The sequence below is a fragment of the Bacillus rossius genome, chromosome 3 (assembly GCF_032445375.1).
Source record: "Bacillus rossius redtenbacheri isolate Brsri chromosome 3, Brsri_v3, whole genome shotgun sequence".
NCBI classification, from domain to species: Eukaryota; Metazoa; Arthropoda; class Insecta; order Phasmatodea; family Bacillidae; genus Bacillus; species Bacillus rossius.
Genome location: NC_086332.1, coordinates 95,845,146 through 95,863,469, shown reverse-complemented (window position 1 = coordinate 95,863,469; position 18,324 = coordinate 95,845,146). Strand labels below are relative to the sequence as shown.

The 18,324-nt window shown below is 36.0% G+C and overlaps 1 protein-coding gene across 5 annotated transcripts in view; it reads left to right on the top strand.

The window, feature by feature from the left end:
- Positions 1-1,248: 1,248 nt before the first annotated feature.
- LOC134531050 (protein phosphatase 1B) overlaps positions 1,249-18,324 on the top strand; it is a 97,586-nt gene continuing 80,510 nt past the window's right edge. For 2 of the 5 annotated variants that reach the window (XM_063366560.1, XM_063366558.1), the window contains exons 1-2: positions 1,249-1,341; positions 1,984-2,204. In XM_063366560.1, the coding sequence (XP_063222630.1) occupies positions 2,015-2,204 (190 nt within the window). In that variant the 5' untranslated portion in view covers positions 1,249-1,341; positions 1,984-2,014. Of the gene's footprint in view, positions 1,639-1,983; positions 2,205-18,324 lie in introns of all 5 variants that reach the window. The other 3 variants (XM_063366559.1, XM_063366557.1, XM_063366561.1) reach the window with 3 other exon arrangements.

Here is an 18,324-nt window from a genome sequence, read left to right as displayed (position 1 = left end):
TGGGGTTAACTGCTATGACACTAAAGGAGAGAAATAAAAGTCAATGAAAAGGCATCTTCCATGCTGGTGATAATCAGATATGGAATACGCCACAGGAATTTGGGACTCGTACCTAGCGATGGACATTTAAGAGTTATAAAGGTACAATGCAATGTAGTGAGATAAGTGACAAATATCGGAGGAGAAACGATGACGGAAGAAGGAAGATGCATAGACCATCAGTGATGATGGAGCTTGTGTGGGACACACTGTAAAGGAGGAGAAAGAAAGAATGGTGAAATAGGTTAAGGTAATTAAAGGGAGGGGATTTTGGAAAGCTGAGAGATAGGTAAAGTGCAGAGGGATCACATGTGGAAGATCCACAGGTTAGAATGCAATGGATTAGACAAAATCATATTACTGCACACAAATATGAAATTTGGTAGTTAAAGGGCCATTAAATATTCTTAGAATATTTTTTGGAGGATAGTCATTACCATAAAACTTGTTATATTGTATGATATTCTTAATACACTTACAAAGTTTGTTTACTACTGCAAATGAACATAACATGTTGACACTTAAACATCTAGCAAGGAAGCTAAATGTAATATTGAATATAATTACTTATCAATGGTAACAAGCATAAACAAATTAGCATTAAATAACACAATGTTGTGAATATTGCAAGAACAGCACGCATCACAATGTTTACCAACAACACCAGTTTAGATTTTAAAATACACATTTGAGCCTAATTTACGATTAAATAACTGACAACATAACAAAGATTTAATATATTACTAGCGGAAACACGTGATACATTTAACCTGTACATAAATTACATCAGTCTATGTGAATCAGAAAATTTAAGAAAGTGCCATTTAGACACTTGATTAATTTGAATTCCCGCGTCAATGTGGTCTAGCATGTACGTCAGACGCGATTGACCAATAATAGTAAAATAGAGGGATGAGATGACCTGGTATCTAATGACCTTGTTCGCTACGTTGTTCGCTACCATTCCCGAATGTGTTGGAATACTTTTCTAAACTGTACAAAGAATAATACTCTTCAATTATGAAAATTAGTGGTACTTGGTTCATAATCAGGAATTAAATATTCTTCTGCGTATAAAAAATTTATTTTGTATAGCTACAATGAAAAAGGTCTATAAATATATATTTTTTAACTTAATATTAGAAATATATTTTTATTTTACTTTTTATATAATTTTTATAATTAGCTTAATTATAAGCAATATATTTTATCTTGGTAAAAAAGAACACATTTTGCAAATTTTTTTACATGATTGTTTGGCTTCCTGCTTAATATATTTTATTAAGTTTTTTAGTTTTTGAGGTAACTTCATAAAGCTGTGATTGTATACGTTGACATCATCATCAATGAAACTATTTATAGAGTGGGGCATGCGCAATATTTATGAAATGAAATCCGCCATTCTTGTTGACTCTTAATATGTGATTTAAGTTTATAATTTTATTTATAGATTTTAAGTAATGCTTTGATTTTAAGAGACAGTTGAGGAAATCAGGGATTTCTCTGAGATATTATCACAGTGCATTTTCTCTAAAGTTTGAATAATTTGGTTTTAGGTTATATATACGTAATAGTTTTCTTGACAGAAATGCATTTGAGGTAATAACGTGGTCTACTTACAGCTAAATTATTGTTCGGTAAAGCCGACCGTTGTGTAAAGTGTGTTTTGGTGGAATGTAAACACTGTTATAATCATAATGACTCGTGGTTATGCCATATTTAGGAGAAGGCACTGATAAACTGTACAAGACATTTTTAACAGTACAGTACAGAAATTTAAATATTTACATTTTATGATTTCCTATTAATTTGTGCTTGCCTTAGGTGTACATTTTTGTATAATGTAATTTGTGATTACATAATACTTCATTTAGGTAATGCCAACCATCATTGCTAATTTATTATAGTACTTCATAGTTACTAAAAAACTTCCAAAATTTTCAGATGAAGATGCTTTTCACGTGAAGATCATAAAATGGGGGCGTTCCTTGACAAACCGAAGACGGAAAAACATAATGAACATGGGTGTGGAAATGGACTGCGCTATGGTGTTGCGAGTATGCAAGGATGGCGGGTGGAAATGGAGGATGCTCACTGTGCTGTGACTGGGTTGAGTGAGGAGTTGCCTGATTGGTCTTTCTTCGCAGTTTTTGATGGGCACGCAGGTAAGGAGTCCATATTATATGCTGCTGTAACAGAATTACACCTAACATAGTTATCGAATGAAACCTCTAGAACTCCTTTAAAGGGTATAAGCTACTACACTAAAGAGTCAGATATAATAGGCAGTGGTTACTGCTGCTACAGTGCTGCTGCTAGTGCCATGGTGTTTGCATGTTACTGTGAATAATATGCTGTGATGTTATTTAGATGACATGTGTATACTTGATACGTGATGTTTATTTAAATACATTTTGGAGCAGTAGTGATAAATTGTTTAATCCAAGACAAACACTACTTATAATATCTCAGCATTGTTAATGTTTTAACACTTTTCATTTGGTATTTAACCATAATTTAGAAATTTTTTTAAATATTTCTTGTACTTTTTGTTTTGTTTTTATAGAGAGAAATTAACTCGAACATGTCTCCTTGTTATGAACATACTACGCACATTCATTTGTCATAAATATTAATTGAATTAATCTAATACACTAATATATTTTACATGCATTTATTTAAATTAGGCCTGAACAACACAATTCTGACTTGTACACAAGTCAAAGAGGCGAAAAATATTTTGCTGTCTGTCTAATGGCCCCAGGATAAAACTGCCATCTTGACCGTTGTGTCACAGCACATAGTGACATTGCATGCCCGAGAGATATCACGTCTTTCAGATTTCATAATTGAGTGCAGCACACAGCAGCATGGCCAATGATTGGCCTATATTAGTAGGACTTAAGTATTTATAATTTAATGCTTTGTAAGTATTGTGTTTCTATGTAAGACTGGATCAAAACTCATGTATGTAGACATACTTTAATTGTAGATGTAATTTTTTAGGTTTTTAAGGCCGTTCTCTATACCTACTCAACTCTGTGATGTGTATTGCCTCACCATCTTAGTGATTATAATAGATGTTGTGAGTAACCTGTAAAATTATTGGTGTATGTGTCATGGCTCCAACACCATGATGTAGTTTCAACAGAAAGTTAGGACAGCCATGACAATATGTGCGAAAGTGGAGACAGTAGGTTTGGTAATCTTCACGAGTAGGTGCTCTTCTGAAAAATTAAAAATAATATTCGTAAAATGGTATTTTTCAATTTCTTGAATTACATTTGATGATTCTGTAAAAGAGCAATGCAATATTTCAAGTATTTAATGGTAGTTTATTTAAGGGAAGTTTACTTCTTTTTTAACTGTTGGTTAGGTTATGTTAGCTACATTAAAAATATTAAAATTGTTTGAAAGGAATTTTAGGTTCACTACATTTGAAATAGCGGTAAATATGTAGAGTCACGGTATATGCGAAAAAAAAATGCTAAAAATCAGAAAATACTTTTATTCTATGCTTTTTCACTTCCTCTTTTCAAATCAACCGGCGGAGATAAGAAATTCCAAATACTTTAGGAGATATCGAATTTTTTAATTTTCATCACAATACCTGCGTATTCATGCTGCGATTACCATTGTTTCTTGTTTACGAGTATCTATTATGTTTCTTATTGGACAATTAATGTTCCGTCGGAGGTATCGCGACGTAGGTGAACGACTACATCATTTCCTTCTAATGGCAAAGGAAATGTACCCGCCTCCAACTTAGGTGGGTTTTTAACGTTTCTAATTTTAAAGTCTTATTTTTTATTTGGATATTTTTGCGCAAGTAATAAGTAACAAAAAAAATTTACGTGAGTTGTTAATGTTCATCATTTGTCCGGGTTTGTTAGGTCAGGTCAGTTACATTATAAATACTTTAAAACTAAAGAACCATTGAAATTAAATCATATTATTTTTAATGTATGCTTAGTTTGAAAGTATTCATAATGCAACTGACCTGACCTAATCGACCATTTTAGTTCCTACTGATCATCCTTTGTCACGGTTTGTTTGGTCAGGTCAGTTACATTATAAATATTTTAAAACTAAACAGCCATTAAAATTAATTCACATTATTTTTTATGTCCGCTTAGTTTGAAAGTATTAATAATGTAACTGACCTGGCAAAATCGACCATTTTATTTATTACGCATTCACGAACTCACGGCAAAATAACAAAAATGGCGTCGTTCATATGGTTGTACAGGTGTTGTATTGCAAAATTAAAAAATTCGATATCTCCTAAAGTATTTGGAATTTCTTATCTCCGCCGGTTTTAATGAAAAGAGGAAGTGAAAGAGCATATAATAAAAGTAATTTCAGATTTTTAGAAATTTTTTTTCGCAAATACCGCTACTCTACATGTTCAAAATTAAACAATTCGATATCTCCTAAAGTATTTGGAATTTCTTATCTCCACCGGTTGATTTGAAAAGAGGAAGTGAAAGAGCATAGAATAAAAGTATTTTCGGATTTTTAGCATTTTTTTTCGCATATACCGCTACTCTACATATTTACCGAAATAGCCTACTGTTAAATAGGGTAGGTAGGTTAGGTTACCTTCTTTCTAATACTCTAAAAATGGGTTATATGATTGGTTAGGTTAGGTTTAGCTACAGTTAAATTACTGTAATTTGGTGTGAACAGGTGGTTATGTTAGGGTAGCAACATTAAAAATACGTAACATCTTTTTTAGGGAGAATATGTACTAAAAAACACAATTTTAGAAACTTTATTATTATTTTTTTTAAGTGAAAATTATTTGCTGAGAGGGTTACAATTTTAGAGCGTTTTGAAAATTTTGATTGCATGAGGGGAATAGTTAAGTACGTTGTGGGGGAACCGGTAGAGGATGAGAATTCTTAGGTACGTAGTGGGGGAACGAGGGGAAGAGGGGAATAGTTATGTATGTGGTGGGGGAACCAGTAGAGGAAGATCCGGCATGGAAGAGGTATAAATGATGCAGCATACTTTCACACTTGCTGCTTGCACACTTGCATACATGCACTATCACATACTTATGTATATTTACACACTTTCATACTCACACAATTGCATACTCACACAATTGCATACTCACACAATTACATACTTGCACACTTGCATGCTCACACACTTGCACATTCACACACTTGCACATTCACACACTTGCACATTCACACACTTGCACATTCACACACTTGCATTCTCATACACTTGCATAATAACATAATTTAGCACTTGCACACTTATTGGTATATATTTTGAAATCTGCAACCTAAGCCAATGATAATAAATTATGTTTCCTATACATAAAATATAATGAGCAAGAAATTTCACTTATGTCATGCATGAACTCCACTTACACTTATTATTTTATTTTATTTTGAGGAGAACCTACTCGAGGAAACAGTTACTTAATATCTGGTTGAATCATGGAGTGTTGCAGTCTAATAGCTCCCCAATTCTCATTAAATGTTATTGTGCTACAAATCAATATAGAAGCCAAAAGTTTTTCCAGTGTAGCCATATGAACCACTGAAAATTCCATTGCCTCAACCAGTAATTTTGTAAGATGGATGGATTGTCAAGTCAGAATGGAATTTAATTTCTGTGGTGACATGCAAATTTCTGTTATGTGGAAGGCCATGAATATCAGGAAATCAGTTTAATGGCTCTCCATGAAATCAAATTGGTAAGGACCAGGCAAGAACTCAAAAACACTATAATGGGGTGAATTGAAGTGATGTATGAAAAATTTTAAAAGCCATTTTTCCTCAAAATCGGCAAAGTAGCATCTTTAATTGATTTATTACAAACAGAACATAGTCCTTCTGATTAAGTTCTGAGAGTTATTAACTTTGCTGACCTGATCTTATAAGTGTAAAATCAGGATGGATAAAGCATAGGTACTGTTGGTAACATAGCGAAATGGATGACTCACAGACTACCATTTATAAACTATAGCTGCATCCCAATACTAGCCTAATGGATCCACTAAAAGTGCATCATAGTGGATGCGGCCATCTTTGCGTTGCTTCCAATTTCTCACAAGGGATTCCAGTGCATCCCTACATGCGTTAACTAAATTGAGATTTCTAGGGATGCGACACTGATGCGTGACACATTCGGAATCGTGTTTTATTTTGTTTGTATATAATATTACTTCAGATTTTCGGCATAAGATTTGTTTATAACTCTAAAAGCATAACTGATAATTAAAATAGAGACAAATAAAGAGGTTAATAAAAATTATCAAAAGGCAAGTTTAAACTTATAGGTTTTTTATAGGTTTAAGTATATTTTATAATTTGGGATTAATAACATTATTTTTATTTTGATTGCTAACATTTATAACATCCACGTTACATAACATTTTTAATTGTTTATAGTTATTTACGTTTTGCTGAATATTCGTAGATATCACAACTCAAAATGACTACGTGAACATTAATACAACCACCTGTCAACAGATGGTGCTAACAGTAAAAGTATTCGGATACCATCAATCCCTTCAAAAATTTGTCCTCTACATTGTGTGCAGAACATTAACCAGCAGAACTAATACTACAATCTTAAACAACAGAATTGTAGAGAGTTGGATATCTATTAAATAAGTTAATTAATCAAAATAACTAAAATATATTTATTTTTATTTATTTATATATACAGTAGAATCCCGCTAATCCGAACTAATTGGGACCGAACCCTGTTCGGATTAGCGAAAATTCTGATTAGGCGGAATTTTGTCATATAATGCCATATATTGTCTTTTTGAGGCGTATTTAGTGTATTATATGTCAAATATGTATGAAAGATCAGACTAAAAATACACTTTTATTATTTAGCGTACATATTTAGTATCATATAATATTTTTAATTACTCACATAGCCTAAACTGCAATTTCAAATATTCCGAGTTTAACAAATCCAACAGCCTACATTACATAACATTAGGTCGAATTGAAGGGCGGTTCGTGAGTGTGTATTAGCGGAAGGGCAGCGACCTTCAACAAGAGTAAACAAAACCCCCATCCTCCTTCCCGCATAGGCTTACGCATTCCTCTCCTCTTTCGTTCCCAGCTATGATGAGTCAGACAGTCAGTGCATCACATGCTACTGTTGTGTCACCTGCTACCGTGCACTTGCCCTGTGTGTTGTGAGCCCTTGTGAGCGGTGTGTAGTGTGGTTTTTACATTCTGTGCCTGTCCCTGCTGTTGGTCATCATGACAAGCAAGCTTAAACATAACTCGTGTACCTACATTAAAAGAAAAACTGGAAGTGCTGAAAAGATTTCACAAAGGTGAAAGTGCCACTCTGTTATCGAAAGAATTCGGTGTCGGCAAAGCAACCATTTCCGATTGGAAAAAGAATAGGTAAAATTGAGCAGTATTGTACTACCACAAGTGAAAAAAATATTGAAAAACGTAGCAAAACGACAGTGTCTTCTTACGAAAAATTGGACGAAGAACTTTATGGTTTAGCCAAGAAAGACAAAAATGAATCCCTATCACTGGCTCTCTGATTCAAGAAAAAGAGCTTCAATTGAACAAGCTCATGAATGGTGACGCATCATTTACGGCTAGTTGCAGTTTCTTAGACCGATGGAAGAAACAACATGGAATCAGGCAGCTTACAATAACTGGGGAGAAACTGTCAGCAAACAAGAAGCAGCTATTGAATACCTTGAAGAGTTCAAATATATCATTTCTTCCTACTCGCCACAGCAAGTTTATAACGCGGATGAGACGGGACTTAACTTTAAAGCATTGCCTACCAAAAGTCTTGCATCACAAGAGGAATAATCTGCACCAGGATTTAAAATGGATAAACCACCCCTAACTGTGTTAGCCTGCTGCAATTCTTCTGCCACAAATAAGCTTCCACTGATGGTTATCGGCAAAACCACACTGTTTTAAAAACATGAACACTCTCCCTGTATTTTACAGAAACCAAAAGAAAGCTTGTATGGATGGTGTCTTGTTCCAAGACTGGTTTGAAAAATAATTTGTGCCAAAAGTAAAGGCTTTTAATAAAGAAAATGGATTGCCTCCTAGTGCTTTGTTACTCATAGACAATGCTCCGTCACATCCTGAAGAAATGCAACGTTTTTTGCGATGATATCAAAGCCATTTTTCTCCCACCAAATGTCACTTCAATTTTGCAGCCAATAGACCAAAGAGTTTTGCAGACTTTGAAACAGAATTGCAGAAAAATGCTTCTTTGTAGCCTGCTTGAAGAGAATGAAGAACTGACAATCTTGCATAAACTCAAGAAAATCACCATCAAATATGTCATTTACTGGGTAGCAGAAGCTTGGGAGAAAACACAAAAGGAATCTTTAGAGAAATCATGGGAAAATCTTTGGCTTGATTTAGAGTTCGTCCAAACGGTCTTCCCCCCGGCAAAAGAAAAGTTTGAACTTCTTCAACTAGTGAAAAAAATTGTACCAGGTTGCGAAAATGCAGAAGAGTGCGTTGAAAAGTGGACGGCCATTGACGACTGTGGCCACGAGGAATACACAGATGAAGATATCGTAGCAGCTGTGCAGGGAACGTCAACTGATCTCGATGCAGACGACAGTGAGGAGGAAGGTAACGCGCCGATTGATGTTGTTTCTCATACTACCGCAGCCAGTGCCCTTGATCTGGCTTTGCGCTACTTCGAGCCACATGCCGATTCAACCCCAACATATTTTATGTTTATGCAGCGTTGGCGAAACATTGCATCTTCAAGCCGATTTAGTGCATTGCATCAAAGGAAGATTACTGACTTTACCTCTTAGATAATGGTTTGCTTTTTTAAGTTTTGTTTTGTGTCAATCCTGTACAGAACATGAATTCTACATATAGTATTTAAGTAAATTCAAAAATTTTCAATACGTACATATGTATTTAAGTACTATGTACGTAATCCAATTTTTTTCTCTTTTCAGTTAGATAGTGAAATAGATAAATTATAAGTTTATGTACATATTAATAAATGTACAACATTACTTGAAAAATCTGGTTTTTCTTTTCTTGTTCTTAAATATTATAAAAATTAAATTTTTTTGTCCTAGCCCTGTTCGGATTAGGCGGATTTTCGTATTAGCAGGGTTCGGATTAGCGGGACTCTACTGTATATTTAATATACTTTTATATATTTAGTTATTTATTTCATATTTTTATGAATTATTAAAAACATAAATAATAATTAATTGTGGGAAAACCACTGGGTTCGTAAATGGATAGCCCAATTAAAGATTTTACTACACAGTTTCATTGATTGCCAATATTTACATCACTAACAAATACTCTTATAAATGCCTAATAATCAATTACACTAAAAAAATGTTTACTCCCCAGTCACTCGTTTTTACACACCGCACACCTTGCTGGGCCGCACCTCTGGCACATCTCTTGCCTCAGCACCCCTCGTGGACCTCCGTCGCCGCACTCCGCCGTCGCACTTCCCTTCACCGAGGATCCGCTCGACGCTTCGCTTGGAACTTCGCTCGGGACTCTCGCCGCACCCGCTGCACTCTCGTCACCCAACTATCACCGAGGAACTAGCTCGCCGAGGAACTCTGCCGCACCCGCGGCACTATCGCCCAGACACTCGCCCTGGAACTGAACTCCCAACTGAACTCGGAGGCCGGCGTCCTGGGCTTATATAGAAGTGGCCCAGGCGCCACTTCTAGAAGTCGCGTCATTCCGCGCTGTCCCGACGCCAGATTTATTGAGAAACACGTCGGGAGCTCGCGCGGCAGCTGCTAGGTTTCAGAGTCAGAGCTTCGTGCAGGGAGCGTAGGGCAGGAGGGGGGGAAGCAGCGACCCTTGTAATCCACCAGGTTGGCGTGGCACGTCTCACATTGCGGCGGCCATGTTACGTCAGTGGCCGTGCTGGGCCGCCAGCCAGCTCTGGCCCTGCTCATGTTCGTAACAATATATTTTTATCCAATATATCAAGTTTATCAAGACTGCTATAGTTAAAAATTAATCTAAAGAATAAATCATTCCTCATGTAAGTTTAGCCCAAAGAACAAAGTTTAATTGATATTAAATTGTGGGACTCAGTCCTATATTATCCAGTATATACCTACAGTTAAGCTATGGACATTTTTAATGAAAATAGCTCCAGATGCACTCTGCAATCAGAAAGATTAGATAGATCAGGTTGGGGAAGATTTTAGAGATTAATGATTTTAACCAATTTGTTTTGAATAGATTCTATTTTTAATCACCAGAGAAGTTAATTGAATGCCGGATAACTGGCAGTACTCTAATTTGGACCTGATTAATACAATAAGTCTATAGAGTCAAGATTGGTAGCATGATATGTGATAAATTTGATTAAAGTTAGAGTTTGTTTTAAACAGGTGGTTAATTGGTTACGTGCAAATGAAAATATATTTTATAGTCAAAAATAATTCCCAAATATTTTAGAGAAAGGGTTTTCAGAATTAGAATCTTTTCCAGTTGGTAATCAAATCTTATTGGAAGATATTTTCTAGTGAAATAAATAATTTTTGTCTTATATTTGTTCAAATATCCTTGATTATCCTTTCACCAGTTATTAATTTCTTCAATGTCATTCTTAAATAATATGCAATCATTGGGAGATTTTATACTTTTACAAATTTTGAGATCATCTGCAAAAAGTACCCTTGTGGAGTGGATGTAAACACAAGAGCAGTGGCGTAGCGTGGGTGGGGCGGAGGGGGCGGCCCGCCCCGGGCGGCAGCCCGCGGGGGCGGGTCGCCGGTGAAGCTGGTTGAGATCTGATCTATGATTCATTCATTACATGTGTCAGACACACTATAATGTTCCATTTTTATCTAACATTTTGCGCACCAACTATTTTTTAATATTTATTTAAAAGAAAAACTGCGAAATCACTGACAGAGCTCTTTATAACGTTTGTTTGTTTACATACGAACGGCAACATCGCATCACGCCGCGCCGCCCGGCGCGCGCGAGCCGAGTTGAGCGGCACTCCTTATTATGTTAATTACTCATACAAAATCTTTTGTTTCACGCGTCGGCCCGTGTCGATGCCTCTCTTTCGCACTCATTGAATTTAGTACTACGCATTGTACTGTAAAGTTTGACCTTAACCCAGGGCAAACCAAACAACTTCCGCGAACCGGGACACAGTAAAACTCCTATATTGCCCCGTACCGCGAGCGCAGGTAAACCCAAAAAAATATTAAAACCCAAACTAATAGCAGGCTTAAAAAATACTAATAAGGTTGCGAACAGTGAGAGGAGGCAGCAAGTTAAAAAGACGCAAAATTTATATGACAACATTTAATAAATATATATATATCATAAAATCGTTTTATCACAAATCGGCGCATCCATCATAAAATACCTACCCTATTACTACTTATAAAAAAATAGCTATATAATAATACTAAAAAAATACTTTAACAATTCCCCGAAAAAATTATAATTTGATCATATACTTCGGAGCTCCAAAAATTAAATATAATTACCAAAAAGGCATTAAAAATATATAAGAACATATTAATACAAATACAAATACAAATATAGATACGCACCGGGCGTATCACCGCTGTAAATACTAATTAACATAGGCGAAATCTAGCAAAAAATTGACACACCTTAACATGCAAATAAATATACCAAAAATTTAGCAAATTACAAATTATGGGTTTACAAGCCCTTCTCAGTTAAATCATTTTCTAACGGTCGACGCCTTTTTTCTTCTAGGTCTGGCAGGGATTGGATGAAACACGCTGAACGTAAAATCCCAGTTTCAGTTTTATTAGTCCGTTAATTTAAATCCCAAAAATCCACAAATTATAGTTTCGCACCAGGGGTCTAAAGGGTCAACGGGGCAGTGGCACAATTACCTTAGATCTACTATGAGCTCCGCTAGACTATAAACTTGGCTATATTGTCGATTGAACAAGAATTGGCTGCTAATATTGATTTTGACAAAGTTATTTCTGACTTCGCTGCTCATAAGGCCCGTAGAATCCGCTTGTAAAACCGCTCATCCTATTTTAACTTCAATAAAAGGTACCTCATTGCATGTGAAATTTAATTTTAACTAAGCACCTATAGAATGGGGGCGGCAAAATGGGTCTCCCGCCCCAGGCGCCGAGATGGCACGCTACGCCACTGCACAAGAGATGTCATCAATAAATATATTAAAAAGGAAGGGTGAATGTGTGCCACCTTGAGGTACACCGGAACTAGCTTTAAAAAGTGATAACTACAGTTAGTTGAAGCAAAAAAAATCTTTTTAAGGTAGTTAGAGAACTAGTTTATGAAATTGTCACTTAACAAAATTTAGATAGTTTTTTGAGTAGAATAACATCGTTAATGGTATCAAAAGCTTTCGCTTTATCAAAATAACAGGCATCTCTCCGTAGATGGGGAGAAAATAAATGAGATTAGTAGCTGTTGTTGTGCCAGTTCTTAAGCAATGTTGGTAGAGAGAGAATCTATTTTTAAGAGGGAAATTTATAATTTTACTGATAATTTTTTCAAATATGTTTGAAAGGCCATTAAGAAGAGATATTGGGCGATAATTGGTGACATTTAATTTGGTGCCATTCTTATGAATAGGGACAACCCTAGTAATTTTCCATGTTAGAAAAGACTTGAGTTTTTAGGCTTATGTTAAATAAGTGGTTCAGAAGGGGAGTTAATACATGAGTACAGCTTTTTATAATAAAATTTGGTATTCCAACTTGACCAGAAGAAATGGAAGACTTAAAAGACTTAATACCCCAAAGCACTAAGCTTTCCCAAATAGAACGAACTGAGTTTGTATCATAACACATAGAAGGGGGTATTGCATTGGTAGCTAACATTAGAAGGTACATAAACACTGGAAAAAATATTCAGGAAAAACTTTAGATAACAGATCTGGATGGCTATATGTAACACCATTTACTTTCAATGAGTGTTGTTCATGAAAACAATTTCTCATTATTTTAACAAAGTACCAAAATTTTTGAGTGCTGACCTTAATATTATTGTTGATAAATTTGCACCAGTTTATTTTGACACGTTTAATAAGATTTTTGATTTGCGTACAATATTGAGAAAAGTAAGAATAGTAAATCAGATTATTTTTCTTTTATAAAGTTTATGAAAGTGTTCCTTTGATTAAAGGGCTTGTATTTACTACCTAGAGAACCAACTGGGGTAGCTGGAAGATTTTTTCGTAATGGAGTAGATGTAGTCAGTATGTTCTTACATTTGCAGGTGGTTAGTTGATTAAGATAATTAACATTTGATGATTTATAATATTTGGACCAATCATAATTTTTAATAGTGTTATAAAGGCTAAGATAGTCACCAATTTTGAAGTTCAAGACTGGAAAAAATGTCCAGAATATTTTTTGTAGAAAGAGCAGGATGGTACGAGTTTTTTTTTATGAGTGCTGCTTCTGTTTTAGCCACTGAACACTGAGATAGATTAGCAAAATAAGTCCAACAGATTTGTAGGAGCTTGAGTGTTATTGCCGTCTTAAACCAAGACTTGATAAAAAATTGATTAGAGACTGAATTGTTATTGCCATTTATGTGTTAGATATTATTGGACCAATCAATACCAGGAACATTAAGGTCACCAAATATTATTAAATCTTTTTGACAGAATATATAGTTAATGTGTCTTCAAGGTTCTCAAAGTAAGAGGAATATGCTCCTGTATTTGTTTGTGGGGGTAGATAAATACAGGTAGTACCCAGTATAAGAGATTTGGTAGGATTTATTTTAATTTTAACCCATACAGCTTCAATACCGGGGTATTCAAAAGTATTAATCGGTTTAACTGAAGAGATTTTATTTTTGTTGATTGCAATAAGAACACCACTACCTTGTTCTTTCATCGCAAGAATAGCGTCTCTATCACTTTAAAAAGTAAAATATACATCAGTCAAGCAATGTGAATTTTTGCTGTCATTATTAAACCAGATTTCTGTTAAACAAATTATGTCATGGTGGGATGTGAGAATATTTTCAGAAAATTCAATAGATTTTGATCTGAGACTTCATATATTTTGATAGAATGAATCCCTTTCCTTTGAGTTTGTTTGCACAAAAATTTTTTTTCAGTGTTCCTCCTGACACTTGGATTGGATTAAACGCCGAGCCCAAGACAGGTAAGGGATTAGGACTTGCCCTTCCTAAAGGGGTTTAATTAGCAGAGGTAGCATCATTGTTGGCAAGTTCATTAGGGTGAAGTATATCATAAAAGGGGCTTATCAAGCACCCACTGGGCCAAAACACAATGTTGTTTATTCTTACAAAGTCTTCTTCAAGTACAGCTATGTGAAAAGGGGTGTAAGAATTAAATTTAGTTTTGAGGTTTGCAAAATGTGATAAATACCTACTTGTTTTGATTTTTAATTATTGCTCCCAATAGTTTTTTTTATACAAACCCTGTATATTAGGACGTCCATCATGGCATGAGATATCCAGTAACGAATAGCTATTAAAGCTTATCCTTAAGGATTGTGGATGAGTTATTGAAGAGGGCATGGGAGTTCCCAAATTGGAAAGAGATTATCATGCAGCTACTCTTCCCATAGAGCCTGGTGCCAGAAGTGCTGAAAGAAATGTTTGATAGGACCTCGGGTGACCATCTTGGAGCAGATAAAACTCTGGCCAAGATTCATCAGCACTAGTTTTGACTTGGTGTTAACAATGTGACATATTTAGCCAGAAAAGTGCCACAGTAGTATAGTCGTGGAAAAGAGAGGTCTTACAATCTTAGAGCCCCATTAGAGAGGGTAGGCCTTTACAATAAGTACAGTAGTGCAATTAGCCCAAAAAATGGGCAAACCCTAACATCCAAAAGAAAAGTTTCCCTCCAACGCTAAACTGTTCTATGTACTCCCCGTAGTATGTAATAAAAAGTTACACTAATTTGAGCGTCGGGTTAGGAAGGGAGGGGGTGGGAAGAGGGTGAAATGGTAGTTTTTCGCAAATATCTCTAAAACTATGCAGTTTAGCGCATACATTATTCCATATAAAAATAATCTACATTAAATTATGAACAAAAATTATTCTGTACATAATCACGTTAAAGTGGACGGTTCCCGAGATATGGAGGGGGTAAAAGTGCCTATTTTTAAAAAATTTTCAGATTTGTTGGAAACACATTAAATTATCATTATGTAAACTGAAGTAACTCAAAAGTTCCCATTGTAAGGATCTGTTCAATACACGCACGGTCGCCGGTACAAGCCACTACACCAGTTGGAGGAGGGGGGAGGGCCGGCCAACCGCCTGGCGTCTCCCTTCTTATCGCCTTCCCACCCTCCCTTTCTCTTCCCAAACTCTCTTTCCCTCAGTCGCAGTGGAAGACCTGTTGAGTGCGTATGTGAATATGATTCTTCGTGAACTTCTAGGTTATTTTTTCATGGTTCGTGTTTAGATAACTGTGTGAAATATTAAACTACTATATATTTATATGTGATAGTCATTTGAAAGTGTGTAAATTATGGCAAAGTGTGTGTTGAAACCTTGTAGGGACAAGGGTGGTAAACTCATTCCTCTGACCAGAAAGGTGGTGGACAAAATAATACAGTGTAGTGAAATTCGTAAAGATGGAGTGAAAGAAAAGTTCATACAAACATGATTCCTCACTCCAAGTGCACGGTAAGTGTCGGCATACTTATATATTACGTCCAAAGCCACCTAAACATGAAGCGGCTCCTCCAGCAAAAATACTCTGTCAGTCTTTTGATTTTAAAAAATTATGTTTTCTTTGTGGCCAAAAGTGTGTGGATGTATCTAAGTGTAGAAATACAGCCCAGGATAAGTGGAGTTTTGTACAAAAACTTTGAAGTATATTGAAAGCATTCAAACTTAAGCAAATAACAGACACAACAAGTGGGGAGATGAAGTCAGTGTGAGGCTCTCTCAGGTCATAGACCTCGTCAGTTCTGATTGGAGATACCACTGGTACTGCTACCAGTGATTCCAGAAACCAGGATCATCACAGCCCGAAAAAGGAGCAGCAACAACCAAAGGTGGGTCAAGCGCTGATGCTAACAGAGAACATGCTTTCGATAAGTTGTGTGATTACTTGGAGGAAGAGGAAAATGATGAATGTCAGTATGCTTTTCAAGAATTACAAACTATGTTCCTTCAACTGAATCCAGTAACTGAAAAGAAAATTGATCCAGCGCTACGGTAACAGTTTGCGTTTTGCAGTATTACCAGGAAAAAAAAGTATTTTTTGTTTTTCTGGATCAACTTCTAGTATTTTATCACACAACTAGTAAAAAAATCGAAACTTGGAAAACGAAGCTCAAGAGGAACTAAGAGTAATCAAAACTGCGGCTGCTATTATTCGCCGTGAGATCAAGTCCAAAAGTTACAACTGTTTGTAGTTTCCAACAATTGGTGAAATTGCTACTGGAGGAGCTGAACTGGTACCTGAAGTGCTCAAGGTCCTGATATCTGAAATAATCCATCCTACTTCTAAAAGACAAACACCCGAGAAAATTAAAAGGATGACAGTACAGTCTATGAAAAAAATAGTGTTCAACAAATGATGAACGGAAAAGCTTACTCTAGGGTCGTTAGTGCTCTCTTCCTAGTCGAAGAGCATAACTGTATTTTTGAAGACAAATGAAGCTTGCATTAGTGTTGGTAAAGATGAGCTGAATATCATCTATTCATCTTTTAAGCATGGTAATGCAATGGCTGAAGATATTACGCAGTCAGCTGCAGTGAAGAACTTTGTGGAACGTTTGGAAAAGCAACTTCAACAATTGAAAGAATCAGGGCGAATACAAAAACTGTGGATTCAGTTCATAGAAATGATTGAGCAAGTTCGAATGTTAATTAGAGCAGAGAGGAGCTGGGACTTCCTCCTCCACCATTACCGTTTCCACCAAATGCTTCCTATTTTCCATGCATCTGGTCACATCAACTATGCTAAATCTGCTCATGTTTACTTACAAAACTCACTGTAACTTCACACCTTAATGAACTCTGGAGAACACAATTTGTTCGTTAACCATGGTTATTTTACCATCCAACGCACTGAGAAGTTTTGGTCTGGAGTGTGGAGTGACATGACCATTGAACAGGTTTTGATGTGATCCTTGAGTACCATTGGTGGCTTGACCGGAGGCAGAGCAATCACAGTAACAACTATTGCAACTTGGATTAACTCCATGCCAACCTGTTCTCGGATAGTCGAAGCAATGGAAGAATTTGCGGGAGTGCGCAGTCTCTCTTCAGAGCAGCACCTAGAGCTACGAGAGGCAAGGCAGAAAATAAATTCTGAAAACTGGCAAACTTTAAATTCTTGGCTTGAGGAACACAACCCATTTTAAAAAACCCCTGAACTATCTTCTTTATCAACAGGCATTATCTTCTTTATCAACAGGCATTGTAGTGGATCAAAACGTAAACTGTGATAAAGCATTTGAAATTGGAGTAATAGCCTTGAAAGAGATCGAGGGAAAAACATTCAGTGAGATACACTTGAAGAGAAAGTTAGCTGTGAAGTCTCTAGCATCTATCACTAATTCAGTAACAAATAATGACGACACTGTATGTGTGAACCCTAATACTCTTTTACATCGGATGGTGTGCACAGTAAGGAGTGATGAGAGACTGGCAGAAATATTCCAATTTTAATTATGTGCTTATCCTCCATCCCTCCTTGATTAATCTGGTCTAATGAGGAAGGGAAGAAAATCTTCAATTGTGTCAGTTTTGGTGTCAGAAGAAAATGAATCTACGATAACCTCAGATTCAGAGGAAGTTCCCTACATCATTGATGGGGGCCACCTCCTTCATCGCGTGGTCTGGCGACGCCCTGCTACCTACAGGCAGATTTGTGAGCAATACACCAGTTATATTATTACTCATTATGGACAAGGTACTGTTGTTTTTGATGGATATGAGAAAGGAAACACAAAATATGAAAAACACTTGCGCAAATCACGGACAACCACTCATGTTGAAGTGAAAGTAGAAAACTCAATTCACGTAAATCTCTGTCAAAGTGAATTTCTGTCTAATTTTAAGAACAAAATGGGACTAATTTCTCTCCTCACAGTGCACTTGCAAAGAGCTGGTTGCACAGTACATCAAGCACCGGGTGATGCTGAATTAATGATAGTTCTTACAGCGATTAATGAAGCAGAGAAAGGACTTGGAGCTTCCATAGTTAGCGACGACACAGAATTATCAGTCTTATTGTCTGTCCACGCGCCCCCCGATAACAAATTGAAAATGGTGGTACTGAAGAAAGGCAATCAACAGGAAAAAG